General features: G+C 36.7%; 1 protein-coding gene across 3 annotated transcripts in view; it reads left to right on the plus strand.

The window, feature by feature from the left end:
* Nucleotides 1-211: 211 nt before the first annotated feature.
* TBC1D23 (TBC1 domain family member 23) overlaps nucleotides 212-23,133 on the plus strand; it is a 54,007-nt gene continuing 31,085 nt past the window's right edge. For 2 of the 3 annotated variants that reach the window (XM_081068711.1, XM_081068712.1), the window contains exons 1-4: nucleotides 212-410; nucleotides 18,213-18,324; nucleotides 20,215-20,320; nucleotides 22,178-22,382. In XM_081068711.1, coding sequence (XP_080924837.1) covers nucleotides 358-410; nucleotides 18,213-18,324; nucleotides 20,215-20,320; nucleotides 22,178-22,382 — 476 coding nt within the window. In that variant the 5' untranslated portion in view covers nucleotides 212-357. The remainder of the gene's footprint in view (nucleotides 411-18,212; nucleotides 18,325-20,214; nucleotides 20,321-22,177; nucleotides 22,383-23,133) is intronic. The other variant, XM_081068713.1, reaches the window with a different exon arrangement.

A 23,133-nucleotide genomic window follows, 5' to 3' on the forward strand; every position in this document is an offset into this window, starting at 1 on the left:
CGACGCCAAGATGGAATGAAAACACTAACTGGACGCCCAGAAGCGACGCTAATGAAGGCGTCCTACCGGGAGATGCTCCCTCACCAAGCTTCGCCCACCCCGCCCAGCCGGAGACTCCCGCGGCATTCTGGGACATGTAGTTTTTGCCGGGGCAGCCGTCGCCACTAAGTCTCCTCCCCCACAGCTGCGTGTGGCCCTGCTGGTCGTGACGTTGCGTTCCTCCAGCCCCTTGCCTCCTCCCTCTTCCTTTCCCTCTCCAGAAGCTCGGTTCCAGGCTTCCGAGGACCTTTTACGACATTGGGTCTCAGAGTCGGTCTCGGTCCACTTTTCGGCAAAGTGACGTGGACGTCAACAGCAATGGCGGAAGGAGAAGAGGTCCTGCCACTGTCAACGCCGAGCGACGACCGCTGGTGAGTGAAAGCCCGGAGCCGATTCTCACTGCCCCTCCATTCTTCCTTCTCACCGCCCTCCTGTCTCTGAGGCGCCGACGGGCGCCGGCATGGAAGCGGAGGACCCGTCCCCGACCGAGTGCGGCGCCCTGCCCCGCCCCCTCTGCTCGCCGGCTCCCCTCAGCCAGCCCGCTGCCCGAGGGGCTGAAGCCGGGCTCGCGGGGAGAGGCGGGTCGGCCAGCTGCTGGGCCTCAGCCCGGTCCTCTAGCTTCGTCCGCGGGTTTCCAGGATGCGTTGGAGAGGGTGGCTGCGGGGCTGGGTTTGGCCGGAGTCCCCGGCCGGGGGAGTGAGAGGAGGCCGGTTGGGAAGTTTCGCGGATGCGGACCCGAGGCACTAGTACCATTTAAGGCACAGATCGCTTGAAATGACGCCTGCGAGGATGTTGGCCTGCGGGTTCAGAGGTTGAGGGACACTCCCAGGGAGGATCCCTCCGAAATAGTTGAGATTTTTTTAAATCTTTTTTTGTTTGTTTGTTTTCTCGTTTCGAGTTCCGACCATTTCCACCGTTCGCCTCTCTCCTTGCAGCCGTCCTTTGCCTCCCTGCCACTTTCCTCCCAGCTCGGTCTTCGCAGCTTTGGATGGATGCCATGTGCTCCTGCTCCTCGGCGTGCTTGCCCGACGTGTGCACGGGGCTGTGGGGAGCAGCCCCAGTAATTGTGTGCTAGACTTGCGTCACCCGGTGTCGTTAAGTTTGGGGAAAAGCTCCCGTTGTTGAAAGAGTTGATCTTCACAATACATGTTGAGGGACAGCATAAAATACGGAACCTTTAGAGGCCTGTCGAATTTTTTACACTTGCTCTAAATGTATTGATCACCTATGTTCGTTTTAGATTTCCTTGTTCGTCGTGTGCATACTGCTCACTGGCACGCTTGTTTGCCTAAAAATAATACAGGGCATTTGTAGACATGGACTTTAATCCCCAAGAAAGAAAGGGAAATCACTGAAAGGGATTGATAATACAGTAGCAGAGAAATTCATGGACGCAGAGGTGTTTGAATGAGGCCGTGAAACAGGAGGACTTAGATCAGTGCTGCCCAATAGAAGTGTAATGTGTAATTTCAAATTTTCTAATAGCCATATTAAAAACTAAAAAAGAAGCAGGTGAAATAAATTTTAATTATCCATTTTATTTAATCAAACCTATCAAAATAGAATTAGGTAATTTTACATCTATTTTGTACCAAGTCTTCAAAACGCAATGTGTATTTTACATTTACCCTACATCTCAATTTGGTGTTGCCATATTTCAAATGTTAAGTAGCCACACGTGGCTACTGACTAACATATTGGATAATACAGTCAGATTAACAGATGGAAACCGTCTCTGAATGGAGTAATAGCATGAACAAAGACATAGGCAAGAAAACTAATGACTTGTTTGGAGAGTAATGACGACAACTTCGTGAAGTTTGCTGTTTGGGAAGAATGAATTGTTGTATCATAAACTGGAATCAGTTGATTGAAGGCCAGGAGGGGAAATGTTTGTAGAGTTAAGTGTCTTTGAGGAGTTCTTTGGTTAGGATTGTGAGTGAGCACGAGCCTGGTTCGCAGGGGCAAGGAACATGGAATGAATGATTGCTAGAGGTAGCATTTGTTCTCTTTGGTGTGGCTTTCTTATTTTGCTTTTTTTTTTTTCATGAATGGAGGTGTTCTGTGATTTCTACTCTCCCTCCATTCTTTTCTTTTCTTTTCTTTTCTTTTAAAGATTTTTATTGGGGAAGGGGAACACGACTTTATTGGGGAACAGTGTGGACTTCCAGGACTTTTTTCCAAGTCAAGTTGTTGTCCTTTCAATCCTAGTTGTGGAGGCCGTTCAGCTTCAAGTTGTTGTCCTTTCAGTCTTAGTTGTGGAGGGTGCAGCTCAGCTCCAGGTCCAGTTGCCATTGCTAGTTGCAGGGGGCACAGCCCACCATCCCTTGCAGGAGTCGAGGGATTGAACTGGCAACCTTATGGTTGAGAGCCCACTGGCCCATGTGGGAATCGAACCGGCAGCCTTCGGAGTTAGGAGCACGGAGCTCTAACCGCCGAGCCACAGGGCCGGCCCCCCGTCCATTCTTTTCTAATTGCTCCTTTTTCTCTACTCACTACTCACTGGTCCCCTAGAAATGAGTGAATAGAGTCAGAAGGGACATTCAGAATTGGAGCCCTAGGTTCGGTAAAGCCTTTCCTTTAAGAGTGCTTGGTGAATAGGTTGTTATGGAATGGGGAGGGTTTACTTTAAAAAAAAAATGCTATTACATTTTTATTGTAACTTTCAGATGGAAAATTTTCTGTTAATACATCTCATTGCCTAACCTAAACTCATCTTAGTGACTTAGGGTTATCAAGTTTACAAATAGTAAGTGATAAGAATAAAACTAGGTCTCTGTCCTCAAGGAATTTGTGATCTAGTTAGGAGAAGCATGTTAAAGAACATCAATTACTGTTAGAATTCTGTAATACAGTGAGACCTTTGGGGCCTATCTAGGCGGGTAGGGTGCATTGTTGCTGTTAAATGTCCCCATACAACCATCCCTTTTTGAGAATGCTTTTATTAGTTTTTCCCATTTCCTTTCTTTGTTGTTAGTGGTATCTCCCAGTTTGTTCCTAATCTGAGAAACTAGGTAGTTGAATTTGTTAAAATTGTGTATACATTTGTAAATACAAAGGCTCAGGATGTGGCCTGAAAATCTTAAAAGTATGAGATGTCACTTTGACTTATATATTGGTTTTCAGTTAGGTTCTAGATCAGTGCTTCTCAAAATTTAAATGTGTATTGGGTTTACCTGAGGATCTTGTGAAAATGCAGATTCTGATTTAGTAGATTTGCTTGGGACATGAGATTCTTTATTTCTGACTGATTAGCTCCTGGGTGATGGCATTTCTGCTAGTTCGTGGACCACATTCTAGTTATCAAGGTTCTAGACGATGTATATTTGAGTTCCCTCTGGTGACCACTAAACTGTTGTCTGTGCCCATGTGTTTTTGTTTTTTGATTTGTTTGTCTTGTTCCTTTGTTGCCTACAGTTTTATATTCCACATATGAGTGAAGTTACATGGTTCTCGACTTTTTCTGTCTGACTTATTTTGCTTAGCATAATAATCTCACAATCCATCCATGTTGTCACAAATGGCACTATTTCATCTTTTCTTATTGCAGAATAGTATTCCATTGTGTATATATACCACAACTTCTTTATCCAATCATCCATCAAAGGACACTATGGTTGTTTCCATGTCTTGGCCACCGTAAATAAAGCTGCAGTGAATATCAGAGAACATATATCTTTGTGGATAAATGTTTTCAGATTTTTTTGGGTACATACCCAGGAGAGGGATTGCTGGGTCTTATGGTAGTTCTATTCTTAATAGTTTGAGGAACCTCCACACTGCCTCCCACAGTGGCTGCACCAAGGTTGTAAAATCTTCTTAAATTAATGCTAAACTTTTCTTAAAATTGTGAAAGTGTCAGTTATATAGAGAAGCTTCCATTGTTCATTTAAGATGTGAATAGGAATTGTTTGAGAATAATAGGGTCATTTTCAAAGTTTTGTGTACTTTGTGAATAGTACTCTCAGTGCTTACCATTTCGTAAGCATTTAAATATGAGGAGAATATTAAAATGTCACTTTAGGAGTAGGTGATTGCTATATTAGACATGATATAATCAGTAAAGAAATACATTTAATATGAAAGAGAATGGAACCCGTTGTTTAAGAAGAATATTGACAGCTTCTGGTTCTGGGAAGACTAGATATTAGCTTACAAAAAATGAAGAGAAAATGAACCTTATTGTCCTGAATTAGGGGTTTTTAAGTGACAACTGTTCAATTTTTTAAACGATAAGCAGGGGGCAGACAAAGATTAGAAATTAAGAAGACTTATTTTGTTTATACTGTTTACATTAATGTTTTTATTGTAATTCAGATTTTGCTGTTTTTAGAGGCAAATCCTAAATAATAATTCTCTTCTAGGATTTAATTAATATATTAACATTTATTTGTACTCACTGCAGAGAGTACAGGTGTTTTCGCTATCGAAGTACAGTGAGGCAATTCAGGTGATTCTGGAGCACTGATTAAGTGTACTGCGGTACACAGCCAGTTTATGACTCGGTAGGTGTTTTCTGAACAGAATTGATAAAATATGCTTGGCAGATCATTTCTGTTGCTTATGCTTACATGCGGATCCTACTTGGTATAAACCAAAAACTAAAGACAGTACCCTTCCCCCCCCCCAATGTATCAAAAGCAATCTAAAGTTTAGCAAAACATTCATAATTCATTCAGCAAACATTAAATATTGCTTATATTCAAGCTGCTAAGTAGTGTTTTAGAAAAAATTTGAAACAAATTTAAAACCAGAATTGTGCATTGTTCTGCCTTGCTTGGGAACTTCAATTTTTTCATCATTTTAGCCCTAGGAATAATATGTGAAGATATTTTCTAAAGATGTCTTAATACTGGCGTTTTTGGAAATTACATGCTCTAGCAGAGAGCAGTGCTTGAAGTGACTTATTTAGGTATTGAAAATTACAAATGGAAAACAAATCAGTCCTTCCTGTTAGGCTCATAAGAATCAGTTGTTTCTTGTGGAAATGCAAGAGCAGTAAGTTAAGAGCCAATGAAAAGAAAAGGTATTTCCTGAAATTTAATGTATGTTTGTTTTTAAGGCTCTAATCTTTTGACCTGAGTTGATAAAATGATGACTAATAAATCATTTGTTTCAAATCTTCTTCCTTTTTCTTGAAGTTAGGAGTTTTTTCTTATCCTTAAGCTGACATCGCATTTCATAGTTGGGTGGGAATGCTGTAGTGTGTGCTTTTCTTATCAGCAGTTGTTTATAAAACTAATTGCTATGGTGGTATTTAATAATTTCAGCAAGAAGATATTAGAAAATACTATATATTTGCATAAAACTTTGTTCTTTATATAATGCCTATATATACCATCTCACTTGGCTCTTACAACAATTCTATGAGAAAGGGAAGTTGTGACTTGTTGCCTTTTTAGAGATGAGAGGACAGGCTTAGGGTGGCCAGGTGACAAACCTAGTTAGTGGAAAATCTGGAACTTAAACTCACGTCTCTTTAAGCCCTGTGGTCTTTCCAAAGTTGATTACATGTACCTTGTATATTTTACATATACTTCAACAGATACCTAGAGAGAGCCCAATTAAAAATATGCTAATCCTATACTCAAATATGTGTTTTGAAAGATACACTATTCAGAGATGTGCATTATGGAAGGTATGTGTGTATTGCTACCTGTGACACCTGTAAGGAGATGCAGAAGCCGTACCACATTGTCTGTCTGGTAATATGAGAACACGCTGTGAAAACCCAAGAGACGTAACTGTAGTACATGATGCTCTGTATCACGTCTCACTCGCTTTGTACCTCTTTTGTTTTCATAATGTGTTCTTGTATCCCTTGCCAAAAATCACTTAAATAGATTGTTATTTTTTAATCTTAAGATATCATAATATCATAGTTGCATATATCATCTAGATAATATATAGCTAATATATGTTATGTATGTAAATGCATTTATATAATGTTATATATTAAATATATGTAAAAATGTAACTAGTAATATAATTACGTTAGGATCTCTATATCATATATAAAAATAGAATCATAACTTATTTTGATTTACTTATTTACAGACTGTGAGAGCGCAATGATATTTAATTAGAACATACAATTACACAGTGTTAATAACTTTATCTGTAATTAATCAGTAATTTATTATTTTTATTCAGTGATGTTGGAGAAGTAAGAAGCTTGCTTTGAAAATAACTCCCTTGTGGTTATTTCCCCTTTAAAGAGTTTCTAGCCTTTGTTTTAAAGTATAAAAGTGACACATGTAGATAACGCTGTTGGTGCTTTTGCAGATGTACTGAGAAAAGCCTGGTGACAAAGTTGCAGACAAGAGCGGAAGCACTTTCACCAAAACTTGTTGTTTGTTAGCTGTTGACTGATGCCAACAAATCAAGCCTCTGCTTTTCCAAATAGGTCCAAAGTTGTTGACTGTGTTTATAGTCTCTACAAACTTGCAGCTGATAAACATAGAATGAATACCGAAAGAATACTTTAATATAAGCTAAATAAGAATTCTTCTATAATCACTCCCTTTATCCCAGAAACACCTGTAAGAACCAGAATAGTTTCAGGACTGAAACCAGATTGGGTTTTGAGAAAGGACAACATGGAAATCACAAATCCCCTGCAAAGCTCTCCAATTGGTGATGGATGTGCTTGGCATTCTTTAATAGTAAATGTAAACATTTCTAGTATGTACAGTGAAAAATAAGTGACACGTAGAAGGGTGTATTTATCTCATAGATGGTGGGGGTATCAAAAAAATGTATACAGGTGGACACTTTGGTCAACGTTGCTCAAGCAGTAGTTCACCGTAATCAGAAGTTTCTGGATGTTGATGGTAACCACTTTGAGCACCTCTTATAATTGCTGAAATCAAACATGATGTATATTCATATTTTGTTATCGGTATATATTGAGTATTACAATTTTAATAGTTTTTTCCTTTCTTAAAATGTGTATACATTTTTTTGGTACCCTCTATAGATATGTAATTGAATACCAGAAATTTTTGAGCTTTATTTTGTAGATTCCATTTAGATTTGGCCACTGATATGAAAATAAATGAGATCCTCTTTTACCAAATAAATTATCATTGGTTGGAATCCAGGTAAAAAATACATGTATCATGGACTTCTTTGCCAAATTATGGTCTCCATTGGTCAAGTACCCTTGGAAAGAATTGTGTAAATGTTGTGAAGTGTTGTCACCTCATTTGCAGTAATTGTTCTTTTAGTTTCCAAAAATAAGGGTTTCAAGAAAAGGAATATTGGTGGTATTTCTTTTCTCATTGCATTTTGGATAAAGTGGAAATTTCTAATAGGAAGTGTGCTGTTTTGTGTGGACTTGTGCTGTCTTCATTCCATTCTTTCTCTTAGGCAAAAAATACAATCTGTTTTCAGTTTCCAAACAAACTGCTGCTTTGGTGTATTTGGGGGACCCTGATGCATTTCTTTGTGCATTAAAAGTGCTGGAAAGTCTCTTCAAATGTATAGAAAAGAACTGTGTGTTAGTGTCTTTATTTTGAGGAGGCATGGAAGAGAAAAGGATTTAGAGCACTTTCTAAAGTTAACTTCTCACTAGTAGAGAAGAGATTCTTCTATTTTGTAAGCCAAGTCCTACATCAAAGGCATTGCAACGTTCACATATAGTAAAATTATGAGAAGTTTTTTTTATTTTTGCTTGCTTGGTTTTTTCTTTTAGGCAAAAATTCCTGAGTTTTTTCTTAGCAGAGGAAGGGGCACCCTTGGTGTAATTTGATCTACATGGATTATGGGTCAAAAATAAGGCTATGAAGATTTAAAGCATCTGTTTCATTTGTAGTTAATTTTAGTAGTTTGCAGAACAACATTTTGTGATGTCTATTTCTTTTGCAATTGCACAGTGCTGAAATACTGTAGTTATCGTGTTTGTTTGGCTGTCAAGCCTAGAAGACTAGATTTAGCATCTTCTTTACTTGGCACAAGATCCTGGTTAAACACAAATTCTGGAGAGGATTACTTTGTTTGAAAGGGGACTCCCAAAGCTGCTTTTGATCTGATTCTGATAAAAAGTTTCACTAATTTTTTTAAGCTGGTAACTGGGGCATTTTCCCCTTTAGCATGCAAATACACGTCTTGTTAAAATACCGTCAAGTGTGATTCTGACAAAAAATCCAGATTATCTTCAAGATTTCCGTGATTAGCTCGTGCTCTCATGTGATCATGGTCATTTCTGAATGCGCCATCATACTGTTTGTTGTCAGAAAGTTTTTATAATAGTTTGAGATTGGTATCTAAAAATAAGTTGCAGTATACCTTATGTTTGTTGCACTCCATCTGTATCTACTGTATGAGTTAATCTGTAACAAAGTTGTCTTATTTCCACATCTAATGGAAATGTAACCCAAATGTAACATGTCAAATGTAACACAAAATATTCAGGAATGAATTAGAAAGTTTTCCAGTCCTAGTAATTTGTAACCAATGTGGGAACAACAGTAGCAAAATAAGTTAAGACAAAGCTTTGGTGCTGATGTCTCATGCCCTGAGCATTAAGAAATAACCAGAAATATGGTGGCACAAAGTAAGTTATGAAATCACAGCTCAGCACGTGCAACTTGCCACTCTTACTCACTGTTACACAATTTGTTTGTGCTTACAACTAGTTAGTTGGTCATTTTCAAGTTTTAAATAATTGATCAGAGGTTTGTGCCTGGATATAATACATGCATGGTCAGTCTGGCCTGTCATGGTTAATCTGTGCTGATAGTGGTTTCCATTCCAAACAACTCTGAATGGATTGCACTTTAGAAAGAGCTGCTCCCACCTCTCTTCAAGGGGTTTTAGATATGCTCGTAGGACCTGGGCTAACACCCTGGAATAGCCAGCTAAAGTCTAGACTCCATGAGAGCGTGGACTTTGTGGCTGTCATGTAGTAGGTGCTCAGTACACGTTTATTGAAGGTTTGAATAAAAATACTTTTATCAGGGAAGGAAATAATTCAGAGCGTGGTTTAGAGAGAGGTATAATAGAATTACTGGAAACTGAAGGAGTGTTTTAAGGACAGAGGCTAACTTTGCAAAGTATGTAAAGAGGATGAGGACTGAGAAAGATGACCAGTGATTTCTTGGAGCGGTTTTAGTAGAGTGATGGAGAGTTTGAGTAAATGAGGAGTTAGTGCAGAGGAGGGGAGACTGTTTGCAGGGAGTTGAACTGTAAAGGGAAGGAGAAAGATGACCTCTTGAAAAGAAGTAGGTCGTGCTTAGGAACTTTTGAATAAGCAAATGTGGAAATATTTGAGGAAATATCGCCGTTCTGTTTTTGTGTTTTTGAATGCTAGGAATACATTCAGTGATGATTCTGAGTCCATCTTATCCCTTGGCTCTGTTTAATACTGCTAGCAGACTCAGGTTTGAACAATACCGTGTGCAGTAGAAATAATATGTTTAAGATGTTTACGTAACAGCCTTTGGGCTTTTATTGATTTCTCCCGTAGTGCAGCTTTCATATTTTGATTTGACTCAAGCAATAATACATCTTAGACCCTGACCACTTTAAGACACAAAAGTAATTTTTAAAAGTTTAGTAATTGGGTGTCCTTTATAGTTTCTCTGTATTTTGCATTTCAGTTTAGCTGATTACATATATTCTGGGTCCTAAGTGGTCTTTTTCAACTATAATCTTACATTTCTTAGAATTATGTAATTATAGAAAAGGATTGGATCTTAAGAATTTTGAAAATTAGTGAAGTTTACTTAGCTTACTTGATAGACTGAGAGGCTTCATGAATTAAAAAAAAAAATTCCAATCTGGGACTCATCCTCTCATAAGTGTTTTAGAAATTTATCTCCGTGTGCTCGGGTGTGAGTGCTATTTTGAAGTTGAATAGTTACGGGAAGTCATGCAGACCATCTAATAAGTTGCTGGTAATGATTGCTAATTGCTTAATTCTAGGGCTATTGTATTATTTCATTTGAATCCTTTTTATTTAAAGAAAACATTTGAGTGCTTATTTTCTCTTTAAAGATTTATTCTTTTTTTCAATATTTTTTAAATTGGGGAATATTGGGGAACAGTGTGTTTTTCTAGGACCCATCAGCTGCAAGTCAAGTCGTCGTTTTTTTCCCAATCTAGTTGTGGAGGGCAGCTCAGCTCAGCTGTAAGTCGTTGTTTTTCTATCTAGTTGTGGAGGGTGCAGCTCACTGGCCCGTGTGCAACTCGAACCTGCCATCTGGGTATTATGAGCACTGCACTCTAACCCCTGAGCAAACTGGCCGCTCGAAAGATTTATTCTTGACTAAATGAAGTTGGCTTAGTATTCCTATACTCATGTTTTCTCTTGTCCTCTAACTTTAGTTTTTTCCTCATTATACTGTTGTCTCATTTGTCTGAGGATTTGTGTCACATGTACCCCAAAATGGTTCGTGTGAATAGCAGCTCCCTGACACTCTTCTCCTTTGGAAAACAGTGAAGGCTTCAATGCCAGTGGAGTCTTCTATGGAGACTGTCCTGAAATAGAAACTTGAAAAGGGCAGATTCAGATAAGCTGTAGGCGTTATGATGGAATGGGAGGGGTAGTTTGGTAGAACAGAATATAATTCATATGCTGTATGAATACACGCCGCTTCCTTTGATTAAATGGTGTCTCCATTTTATAGGTGAAGAAACTGAGTTTGTATCTTAGGTCATACAGCTAGCTGTTAAGGGTGTGGGATCTGATGTCACATTTTCTGGTTTTATACTATTTTCTCTATAACACTTTTCCTCTAAGCCTTTGTATCCTTAATTCTTTGGTGCTTTTGCTATTGAGTTGCCATGGCAACTGTTTAGGAGACTGTTCCTTTCCTACAATGGTAGTTAACATGAGTAATTAAAGAGGCAAGGCAAGCTCTTACCCCTGTCACAATCCAGGGGGTGGTTTGGACCCTTCATGGTGAGACACTCCCTTCACTGAGATGGTACAGGAGTGTTTGCCACAGTAGCTTCCTCTTAGAGTCCTAAATTAAAGAGTCCCTAAACTTTTTCTGATGAAGAGTCACTTTTTTTGGTAACATTTTTAGTGAAATATAATTCATGTATCATAAAATTAATATAAATTGTACAGTTAAGAGGTTTTAGTATTTTCATTATTTAGAGTTAGGCAGTCATCACCGTTATGTAAGTTTAAAGTGTTTTCATTATTCCAAAAAGAAACCCCATACCCATTAGCAGTCATTTCATTTCCCTGTCTCCCCAGGCAAACACTGATCTACTTTATGTCTCTATACATTTGCCTGTTTTGGGCATTTTATGTGAATGGAATCCTATACTACGTGGCCTTTGCGTCTGTTTTCTTTCACTTAGCTAAATGTTTTCAAGGTTCATCCATGCGTTGCATGAATCAACACTTTATTCCTTTTTATTGCTGAGTTATATTTCATTGTATAAATAGATCACATTTTATTTATCAGTTTATCAGGTGATGGACATTTGGAATGTTTATTTTTTGGCTACTATGAATTATACTGTTACAGAAATTCATGTATGAGTTTTTTGTTGTTGCCTTTTTTAAATGTGGTAAATATACATAACATAAAATTTACCATTTTAGTGTATGTAAGTCAGTGACAATAAGTACATTCACAGTGTTATACAACCTTCACCATTGTCCATTTCCAGAATTTTTTATCATCTCAAACAGAATCTCTGTGTCTAATAAACAGTAACTCTCCATTCTCCCCGGCCTCCAGCCCCGTAACCTCTATTCTACTTTCTGTCTCTATGAATTTATTTTAGGTACCTAATATAAGTGGAATCATACAATACTTGCTATTTTGTGAGTGGTTTAGTTCACTTAGCATTTTTCTTCCGAGTTCATCCATGTTGTAGCATGTGTCAGAATTTCTTTCCTCGTTAAGGCTGATTAATATTCCATTGTATGTATAAACCACATTTTGTTTATCCATTCATCCATCAGTAGATATTTGGGTTATTTCCACTTTCTGGCTATTGTGAATAATGCTGCTACGAGCATATTTGTACAAATATCAATTTTGAGTCCATGTTTTCAGTTCTTTTGGATGCGTATTCAGAAGTGGAATTGTTAGATTATATGGTAATTCAACATTTAGCATTTTATAAGGAACTGCCAAACTTTTCCACAATGGCTGCACCATTTTACATTCCTACCAGCAATGCACAAGTATTCTAATTTCTCCACATCATTGCCTTTTTTTTTTTTTGATGCTAGCCATTATAATGGATGTAAAGTGTAATATCTTGTGGTTCCGGTACAAGTTTTTGTATGGGCGTGTTTTGAGTTCTCTTGGGTAAATACCTAGGAAGAGAATTGCTGGGTCATACTGTAACTTTGTTTACATTTTGAGAATCTGTCAAACTGATTTCTAAAATGGCTGCACCATTTTGCATTCCTGCCAGCAATGTGTGAGGGTTCCAATTTTTCTACATTAATGTCAACACTTATTATTATGTCTTTTTTATATTAGTCATCATGGTTATAATAAGCACTGCATTGAACATGCTTGTAGATGAATCATTTTGCTCATTCTCAATTGTTGCTGGGTGAAAGGGTATAAATGTTAAAAAGGAATCCATAAATATTATTTAAATATTCAAGCAGTACATATGATTATAGTACATAGTATACATTTACTCAGGTTGTACTGACTGATGCTATGTGAGAAGTGAAATTCTCCTTCTCATCCCGTTTCTCTGAAGTCGCCACCTTCCATAATTTTGTTTTTTGTTCTAATGGATACTACCATAATTCTAAATATTTTATGCCCACAACATTTAATTTTTTACATTAAAATATACTTATTTTATATAATATACTTATTTACTTTGATTATTGAGTAATTCTTGGGGGAATTTGTGCTAAAGGTAAGTGAGAAAAGATTAATGTAAGGAAAATTTAGAAAGTATCCAAATACCAAGTAATAGAGGACTAGGCAAATCAATTATTCAGCCGTTAAAAATCTGATATTTTAAGAGTTGACTCAAAGAACTGTTCGTAATTTTTTTGAAAAATATAAATAAATGAATCCTGCAGGGTATAAAGTTACATATTCCATATAATCCAGTTTTGTGTTATGTAAATGCCTCCATACATTCACATACACACACTTTTACATACATACATATATATCTATATCTATATCTATCGAGAGAGGGAACTGAAAAGTAATTCACTGACTGTGAACAGTGGTTATGTCATGGTAATAGAATTATGGTTGTTTTTTGGTTTTTAAATATTATACATTGGCCAACTTCTCTAAAATGATTGTTATAATAAGAAAAAAGTCATTTTTTAAAAGTCAGTAATAATAAGAGTAATAGTATTCAGGGCTTCTGTTAATTGAAGAATTTTGTGCCAAATATTGCATTTGTGATTTGTGTTCAGAAGTTTAAGCATCAACCGACCATTACAAGGTAGGCCCTGTGTTTCTAAACATGTTACTTGCTTAACTCATATGGCATCGAGTTGGGCCAATATTGGATCTCAAATCTGACTTTAAAGCCTGAATTCATGAACTTCTGTGATATATTGAATAGAGTTGGTTTTTAAAATTGTAAAATACACATAAAACTTATGCTAATCATTTTAAGTGTACAGTTCAGTAGTGTAAAGTATATTCCCCCTGTTGTGCCACCAATCTCCAGAACTCTTCTTATCTTGTAAAACTGAAACTCTATAATCATTAAACACCAATTCCTCATATACCCCCGGCCTCCAGCCCCTGGCAGCCACCATTCTACTTTCTGTCTCTATGAATTTGACTACTCTAGGTACTACACGTAAGTGGAATTGTACAGTATTTCTCTTTTTTGTGTCTGGTTTATTTCATTTAGCATCATGTCCTCAAGATTCGTCCATGTTGTAGCATGTGTTAGACTTTCCTTTCTAAGGCTGAATAATATTCCATTGTATATGTATATACCCTGTTTTTATCCCTTCAACCATTGAAGGATATTTAGGTTGCTTCTACCTTTGGCTGTTGTGAATAATGCTGTTATGAACATGGGTGTACAAATATCTATTCAAGTGTCTGCTTTCACTCCTTTTGGGTATATATCCAGAAGTTGAATTGCTGGATCCTATGGTAATTCTGTTTTTAAAATTTTTTTAGGAATAGCCATACTGTTTTCCATGGTGGCTGCACCATTTTACATTTCTACCAACAGTTTACAGGGTTCCAATTTCTCCACATCCTTGCCAACACTTATTTTCTTGTTTTTTGATAATAGCCATCCTAATGGATGTGATGTCCTAATAAGCTTTATTTTTAAATTCTTTGAGACCTTAGGAAGAATAAATAACATGAACAAATAATACTGTATATGTATCATACACTAAACCAGTTAACTATTGATATTTATGTTAAAAAATAAGGGATACTCATAATAGCCCCAAATTGAAACAACTCAGATGTCCTTTAACTGATGAATAAGAAAATAAAATATAGTATATACATACAATGGAATATTATTTGGCATAAAAAGTATGTACTGATACATGCTACAACATAGATAGACCTTGAAGACATGCTAAATGAAAAACACCAGACACAAGACCACATATATATGATTACCTATATAAAATATCCAGATTAGGTAAATATGTAGAGACAGAAAGTAAATCAGTGTTTGCCAGGGGCTGGCATCAAGGTGGGAGGAATGGAGAAGGCTGACCATGGGTATGGAGTTTAAGTGCAGAAAGATATATATATATATGTATATATGTATATATATGTATATATACGTATATATGTGTATATATGTATATGTATATATGTATACATATATACATATACATATATACATATACATATACATATATACACACACACACACACACACACACACACACACATATATGAAATTTAGGAGATGAACCAAGTCTTGTTTTCATCTCCTGTTTGGACTGTGTACAATGAAAGTTTTCATAAGTTTTGAAATTAATAGGGAAAACAAGTTTTTAGAACATGGTTAGAGGGAAAACAGAACTTAGAAAAAATTGTAATACATAGTTATTTTTTCCTAGTGGCAGGTTTTCTGTAATTTTAAGTTTTAAAAGCATAAAATATATAACCTAGTTTTCATTTTTTATTTTTGTTTTCTAGTTGCTTTTAAAATTATAATTTTAAATATGATTCAGTGTATGGCTTATTCAGAAAATAATCGCAACATATCAAATTGAATTTGTTAATCCTAGAAGCATTTAGAGATGCATGTTTATTTTGGTAGTGCTTGAAAAACCATGTCCCATCCTGCCCTGTCCCCGTTCCCCCGCAATTGGCATTGTGCAGATACTTCCATGTGCTAGAAGTTAGCATTTGGTTGAGGAAGAAAAATCTAATTCAGTGGCTAGCTTAAATATAAACATTAAACTAATTTCATGTAAATTTCGTCACATTGTTTGCCTTGCTGTAATTCTAAGGCAACTTGGTTTACAATGCTTAGATTATGTGATTTTGACACAAAACATCAGATGAAAGGAAATTCTGTAATGTTTTATTTAGGTTTTGAAAATATGTCATTTATAGATCAGGAGCAGTAACCTATATTCTATCTTCAATGTCACAGAGCTAGGGAGACATGCATTTCTGCTTCTTTCCAGCCCCAAAGCTTTGGGTATGCTCCGTCCTGAACCTTGTGAGCAAAGGAGACAATTATTTTTTGTACTTACTGGGGTAAATAAACAAGGCCCATACTTTCGTTTTTTAAGACTTGTCTGAATATCCTGTGCACGTCTACCAACCCTTAGCTTGTTAGGTCAGTAACAAGCTGTCATAACTAAAGAAAACTTAAAAAATCACAACATACCCAATCAGACATCCCAGACATGTGTTTTACTTTTGAATGTTAGGTGTTGCTTGTTTAAAAGCAAAAGGAGCCTTGGTTTAGGGGAAGGCAACTTCTACTGGAGATTTCATTGCCATAGAGTTCCTATCTCTTGATAGGAACTTGATCCTTTTATGAATTATTTAGCTTCACTTATTTTCAGCTCTTTTACTACTTTTACAACCACATTTGTAATGTTGAAGTTCTGATAACTGAACCTTTGAACACCTTCTTCAGAAGATAACATTACTTTTAATTATTTAGTTTCTGAGAAGTTCCTTTTACTACTTAAGGTAGAGCATTTTCTGGTTTCTTCCTCATGGTTGTACTGCTGGAGACGTTTGTGGTTCCCTGGGGTTGCTCAAAGAATCCAGCAGTAGCTGTATCAACAAAGGTGTGCTTGTACAATGTTATGATTTAAAAAGTATGTTGAGAATTAGGCATTTTGCTCCCAAATACTTTGTTGTCTGGAATAGTAAGGGTTTTGGCAAAGTTACTTCAAAAAAGAACCAAGGATTTTGTACTGAAAAATGGAAAAATTCTAGTTCTTCATTTATGTGGTAAAAGAATTTTATCTCATTAAATGGTGTTTTCAGTTTATTTACACTTTCAGTCATTAAAAATATGCTATTTATTCATCAAAGATTTCATTAAATTTTCTTTGTTTTCATGGTTACCAGTAATCCTTCAAATTCTCACAGGCCATGTTGTAATTTTGTGCCAGAATAGAACAGATTAACCCCATCCTTTACCAACTGTAGGCCTGAAATGTTTCTCAGCAGTAGACGTGAAATCTCTTTCCCTCACTTTCCTGTCCAACACTTTGGTGATCATATAGCAAAAGAACAAAATGATTCTTGTGTAGTTACTAGTTATCTTTCTGTTTACATGAGTTTATAGTAGCTTTGTTAAGAAATCTTTCAGATTTGATCACTGCTTTTCTGTTGAATATGATCCCAAGTGATTACATTTTCATTAAATTCCTATACTTTAAGAGGGCAACACTTGAGGAAATTTGTACATTTAAACTAATATTCTTGGAATCCTATCAATAGGAGAGATTTACATTACCTTATTGAGAGAATGTGGAATGAGAGTAATTTATTTTCCTCAAAACCAGAAAAATGACAAAATCCTCGTTTCCTGAATCTAGGGGGATGTTCTCCCTTTCATGCTGCTTCAAGGAATTTTAGGGATTGTCTCACTGAGTTATGGGTTTTTATTTGTACAAATTTCTTATATATCGTATATGAAAATTAAATTTATTTCATACTTTTCTCCTTAAACATAGGAGACTGAACATAACTGCTTGTTGGTTTACTTCATAATTTACTTGGTGTGGTATTATATTGCTTTAATATATAATACAGTAATGCCATTGAGTCATTTTTGTTCCTCTTTTAACATTTATTGAATACTTACTGTAAGCCAGGTATTGCTCTAGGCATATATCTGTATAGTTCTGTACCAAGTATTCCTATACTACAGTGATTTTATAATTCCTATACTGCAGTGAATTTTACAATTTCTCCTTCTTGCCACTATCTAGCATAATGTAAAGAGCAAAAATTCTGGAACCAGATTGTTAAAATTTGAATCCTGGCTCTCCTACTTACTAGACATGTGACCACAAGCTACCATGTTTCCCTGAAAATAAGACCTAGCCAGACAATCAGCTCTAATGTGTCTTTTGGAGCAAAAATTAATATAAGACCCGGTCTTATATTACTATATTGTATTATATTATATTATTATTATATTATATTATATTAGATTAGATTAGATTATATCGGCTCTTATAATAAAATAAGACTGGGTCTTATATTAATTTTTGCTCCAAAAGACACATTAGAGCTGATTGTCCGTCTAGGTCTTATTTTCAGGGAAATAGTACCTCAGTTGCCTCAATTTTTGCATCTGTAAACTGGGGCCAATGATGTAACCTAATAGGATTGTTGTGAGAATTTACAGAACATGTGAAATGTTTGAACAGTGCCTGACACAAAGTCAGTGCTATGTAAAGTGTCGTCACTACTACCATGAATACTATTACTGTGACTTCTCAGTGCCATCTGCCTGCTTGCCCTGTCTTCTCTTTCTAAATTTCTTTAATCTTAGAACACTGATAACTGAGCTTGTTAAAACTAAATGCAAATTAAGGGTAAATTGAGTGTATAAAACCTGAGATTTCCCAAGAAACAAAATGGTATTTGCCTTGGAATTACATTTTGGCTGCTTAGAACCTTTTTTTTTTTAAATCTTAGATACACAGCCTTTAACAGGCCATGCTAACAAATGAATCTTGAATAAGAAAAATATAAGAAAATTTATCTTAATATGTAGGACTTGTTTTTTAGGGAAAAAGATCTTGAAGAAGCTCTGGAAGCAGGAGGTTGTGATCTTGAAACTCTGAGAAATATAATTCAAGGGAGACCACTGCCGGCTGATCTGAGGGCTAAAGTTTGGAAGGTAACTGGAAACTAAAACAAATAAAATGTAATCACTTAAGAATAATACTTGAGAATTTTTATTTTCAGTTGTCTTAATTGCAGAAGACTATTATCCTATGAGCATGCCACATCTAGAAAATTTATGAAATGGAACAACTTACTAAAATGTCTGTTTCTGTAATATTCCGCATATCTAATAATTTAGGTTTTGAAAGTCAGTGTTTTCTTTTGTGATGTTCTATGTATTTAATAATTTAGGTTTTGAAAGGCAATGTTTTATTTTGTAATCATTAGAAATGATATTTATGAAGACTTAATGAAGTGGGAAAACGCAATCGTTGAGTATATAATTGATGTGGAACGATTGAGCTATATTAAAGAAAAGGGATGTCGGGGGTAGGAAATAGATCTCTGGGTGTCTGAATTACAGAGGTTTTTCCTTTGCTTCATTTTCCTCTTCGGCTGTTCTCCAGTGCATGAATAGAAATATTTATCTTTGTCAAAACATATATAAGCAAAGGATAAGATAAAAATCATCTACTACCTATAGGTAAAATACATAATAATGTCTTGGTGTATATCTTTTTCCTTTTTTCCCCTTTGAACATATATACATAGCAGAAATGGAATTATAACTGTACATAGCATTCTGAATGGTTTATTATAGAAATTTAAAACATATTCGAAAGTGGAGAGACTTGTACAATGAACCTCCATGTACCTATCACTTAGCTTCAACTGTTAATCAACATTTGGCCAATCATGTTTGATTAGTATCCCGATCCTTTCCTCCCCACACCACCTGTTGGATTATTTTAAAGCAGATCCTTGGTAGCACACTAAAATACTTACTTCAGTTTGAAACTCTGCCATGAAGATGTTTTAAATAACCATAATACCATGAAACTTGAAAGAATAGTAATTTCTTAATGTGTCCTCACATGGCTGAAGGGACAAGGGAGCTCTCTGGGGTCTCTTTTTTTTTTTGGTGGGGGAGAACAGTGTGTACTGCCAGGAATTTTTTTTTTTTTTTTCCCAAGTCAAGTTGTTGTCCTTTCAATCCTAGTTGTGGAGGGTGCCGTTCAGCTTCAAGTTATTGTCCCCTCAGTCCCAGTTGTAGAGGGCACAGCTCAGCTCCAGGTCCAGCCGCCGTTGCCAGCTGCAGGGGGCACAGCCCACCAACCCTTGCTGGAGTCAAACCGGCAACCTTGTGGTTGAGAGGATGCGCTCCAACCAACTGAGCCATCTGGGAGCTCAGCGGCAGCCCAGTTCAAGGTGCCGTGCTCAATCCCAGTTGCAGGGGGTGCTGCCCACCACCCCTTGCGGGACTCGAGGAATTGAACTGGCAAACCTTGTGGTTGAGAGCCTACTGGCCCATGTGGGAATCGAACCGGCAGCCTTTGGACTTAGGAGCACGGAGCTCCAACCCCCCGAGCCACTGGGCCGGCCCTGGGGTCTCTTTTATATGAGCATTAATTCCATGTTTGAAGGCCCCGCCATCATGACCTAATCATTTCCTGAAGGCCCCCCCACCTCCATATACTGTCACATTGGGGATTAGGTTTCAACATATGCATTTTGGGAGAGCACACAAACATTCAGTCCATAGCATTGGTTGTGTTTGCTTGAAGTAAATTTACGTATGCAATTATGTGAATATTTTGTATAATTCTTTCTGTGCACTGGATTGACATGAAGTAGTTTAATTTAATGTGGGAGGATTGAAAATAATTGTGTTTGTTCATTGTGATATGACTAAGGGCTCAGCATTTGGTGGAGTGTAGATACATTACTTTGTAATCTTAGATGTATGAATTATTATTCCTAAATTCAGGCCTTTCATTATTACAGCATATTTCCAAGGATGAGAAATAACATAAAGAGAGTTGCTTTTTTATCTCTCTTCCAGATTGCTCTAAATGTTGCAGGAAAAGGTGACAGTTTGGCTTCATGGGATGGTATTTTAGACCTGCCAGAACAGAACACTATTCACAAAGATTGTTTAGAGTTTGTTGGTAAGTTTAATAATTGTTTTAAAACAGTAAACAATTTTGGAAATAATAGTTTTTGGGTGGAGGAGTCACTCTTTAGTAGAATTATCTTGTTATAATTTGGGATATGTAGCATTTGTAAAAGGCTAGTAAATAGTTTTAGAACTTCTCTTTTGAAATTCTTATGAAGTAAAGTCTAATATTTCAAGAAAGAGAGCTCAATTTTTAGTGTTTCTTTTGTATTACATATTCAGTTCTTCAAGTACCTTTACAGTTTTTTGTATAATTAATATCTGTATGATTGTATGTAGTCTTCAAAGGGGACTGTGTTTCAAAAGTTTATCTATAAATCACAGGTCATGATTTGCTATAGAAAAACTATGGTACATCATGGTTGAATAGGTTTCCGATTGCCCCATAAGATCTTTTTGAAAGTTAAATTAATTTAGTTTGTATTTCACTTTTTTACTTCATCTACAGTCCATTAGTATCTTTTTGTTTCTCTTTTCATTATATTTTGATTAAATTATTGGTTAACTAGGTTTTTGTGTACTAACTACAACAGAAACATTATCACTGGTGTGGGCAAAAAGAAAGGGAATTTGCGGGTAGAGAATGAATCACTTTCCTTCCCCTTGATAAAGCAGCTGCCCATCATGGGGTAGATGATAATCTTTGTTTAGAAAACAGTTTTTTGCTTCCCAGGAATAGGAGTTGTGACTGCCTTTTCTAGCCCCGTAGTTCAGATTGTCCCTCCTTACATTTAGCATGTACACAAGGTGTGATCAAAAACTACACCTTGATTGTTTAAAAAAAAAAGTATTACAGTAAAAGACACATTGCTATTAATCCCCCTCAAAATACGCCCCCTTGCTTTGAAGACACTCATCCCATCGTTCTTGCCACTTTCTGAAGCAGTTCTGGAAGTCCTCTTTCATGAGTGTTTTTAGTTGCGCTGTTGTGGCTGCCTCAGTGTCCTGAATCGATTCAAAACATTTACCTTTCATGGTCATTTTGACTTTGGGGGAGAGCCAGAAGTCACACGGTGCCAGATCCAGTGAATAAGGTGAATGAGGACACATCATAATGTTTTTATGTGACAGAAATTGCATACCAGAGCGATGTGCGACACAGAGCCTTTCCATTGTGATAAAAAAATACAGTGAATGCTGCTGCTGCGTGCCATCCATTGGAAAAACAGGGACCTTCAATACAGGAAGCAGCCCATCAAACCTTAGTAACATGTGTGGCACGTTTCCCCTTGTTCAGTGCAGTCAGTCAGGTGCGAGCTACGGTTGAGAGAAGCTGTGTTTTAAAGTGTGCTGTAAATTATCCTCCATCATGATAAGACACCGTTGTCACACATGCTTCTGGTATATGGCAATTTCTGTCAAATAAAAACATTACAGTGTGCCCTCATCCACCTTATTTACCACATCTGGCACCGTGCGACTTCTGGCTCTTCCCCAATATCAAAATTATCAGGACATCGAGGCAGCCACAACAGCACAACTAGAGACACTCACAAAAGAGGACTTCCAGAACTGCTTCCGAAAGTGGCAAGAAGGATGGGATAAGTACGTTCGAAGTGAGGGGGAGTATTTTGAGGGGGATGAATGACAATGTGTCTTACTGTAATAAATTTTTCATTTAAATATTCACATGTGTTTTGATCATACCTCGCATATATACATGTTAAGTATTATTAAGGTAGTAAATATTGAATAACTAGTAAATACCGAATAAGTATAAGGGAAAGTGCTTTTATGTCAGGCTCTAAATGCATTAACATAGTACTTTATGTTTGTAAACAATTGTTGTGTCCAATATCTGAGCCTCTAACAGGCCCTTGGTAACTTTATTTTGACACTTTTTTCTCAGACCGGCTTTCAGTGCCAGAAGAGAAGGCAGCAGAATTACTTTTGGATATTGAGTCTGTAATTACCTTTTATTGTAAATCACGTAATGTTAACTACAGCACATCGCTTAGCTGGATACATCTACTCAAACCACTCGTGCATCTTCAGCTGCCACGCAGCGATTTATACAACTGCTTTTATGCTGTCATGAATAAGTACATCCCCAGGTAAAATATGAGTTAGTTATTATAGTTTTAAAAATGAATAAAGGTGGGCCGGCCCGGTGGCTCAGGCGGTTAGAGCTCCATGCTCCTAACTCCGAAGGCTGCCGGTTCGATTCCCACATGGGCCAGTGGGCTCTCAACAAAAAAAAAAAAAAAAAAAAATGAATAAAGGTGTAGTTTGCTTCGAAGTAAAGTTGTTAGATTTACTTCGGTGGTAAAGTAAAAGGATCAGATAGTTTTGAAGGTTACTTGAATCATAACTTATTTCATTTTATTTTTGTGATTATAAACATTATTTAAAGGATTCTTTAGTTAAGAATTTATACTTCTAGAGTATATACGTATATATGCAGCATAACTTCATTCTTTTTCAGTAGTATCCCTTTTTTTTTTTTTTTTAAGGAGGGCACAGGTCACAGTGGCCCATGCGGGGATCGAACCGGCAACCTTGGTGTTATTAGCACCACGCTCTAACCAACTGAGCTAACTGGCCACCCCAGTAGTATCCCTTTTTTAATTTCTTTACCTATAAAATAAAATAAAAATAACATTATAGTATTTAAGTGAAAAGTAAAATTTTTGGAGTGCTACCTTAAGTGAGGTGCTGGGGTTACAGCTTGGAACGTAGTCCTAGAAATATAGGCATTGAACAATAATCAGAAGTGTGCTGAGTATGAGGAAGATGAAGTATGGCGTGCTGTGGGGATGCATGATGGGGGCGACGTAACTTGCCCTGGAGATCAGGGACAGCTTC

This window comes from Rhinolophus hipposideros (assembly GCF_964194185.1).
Source record: "Rhinolophus hipposideros genome assembly, chromosome: 2".
Lineage (NCBI taxonomy): Eukaryota > Metazoa > Chordata > Mammalia > Chiroptera > Rhinolophidae > Rhinolophus > Rhinolophus hipposideros.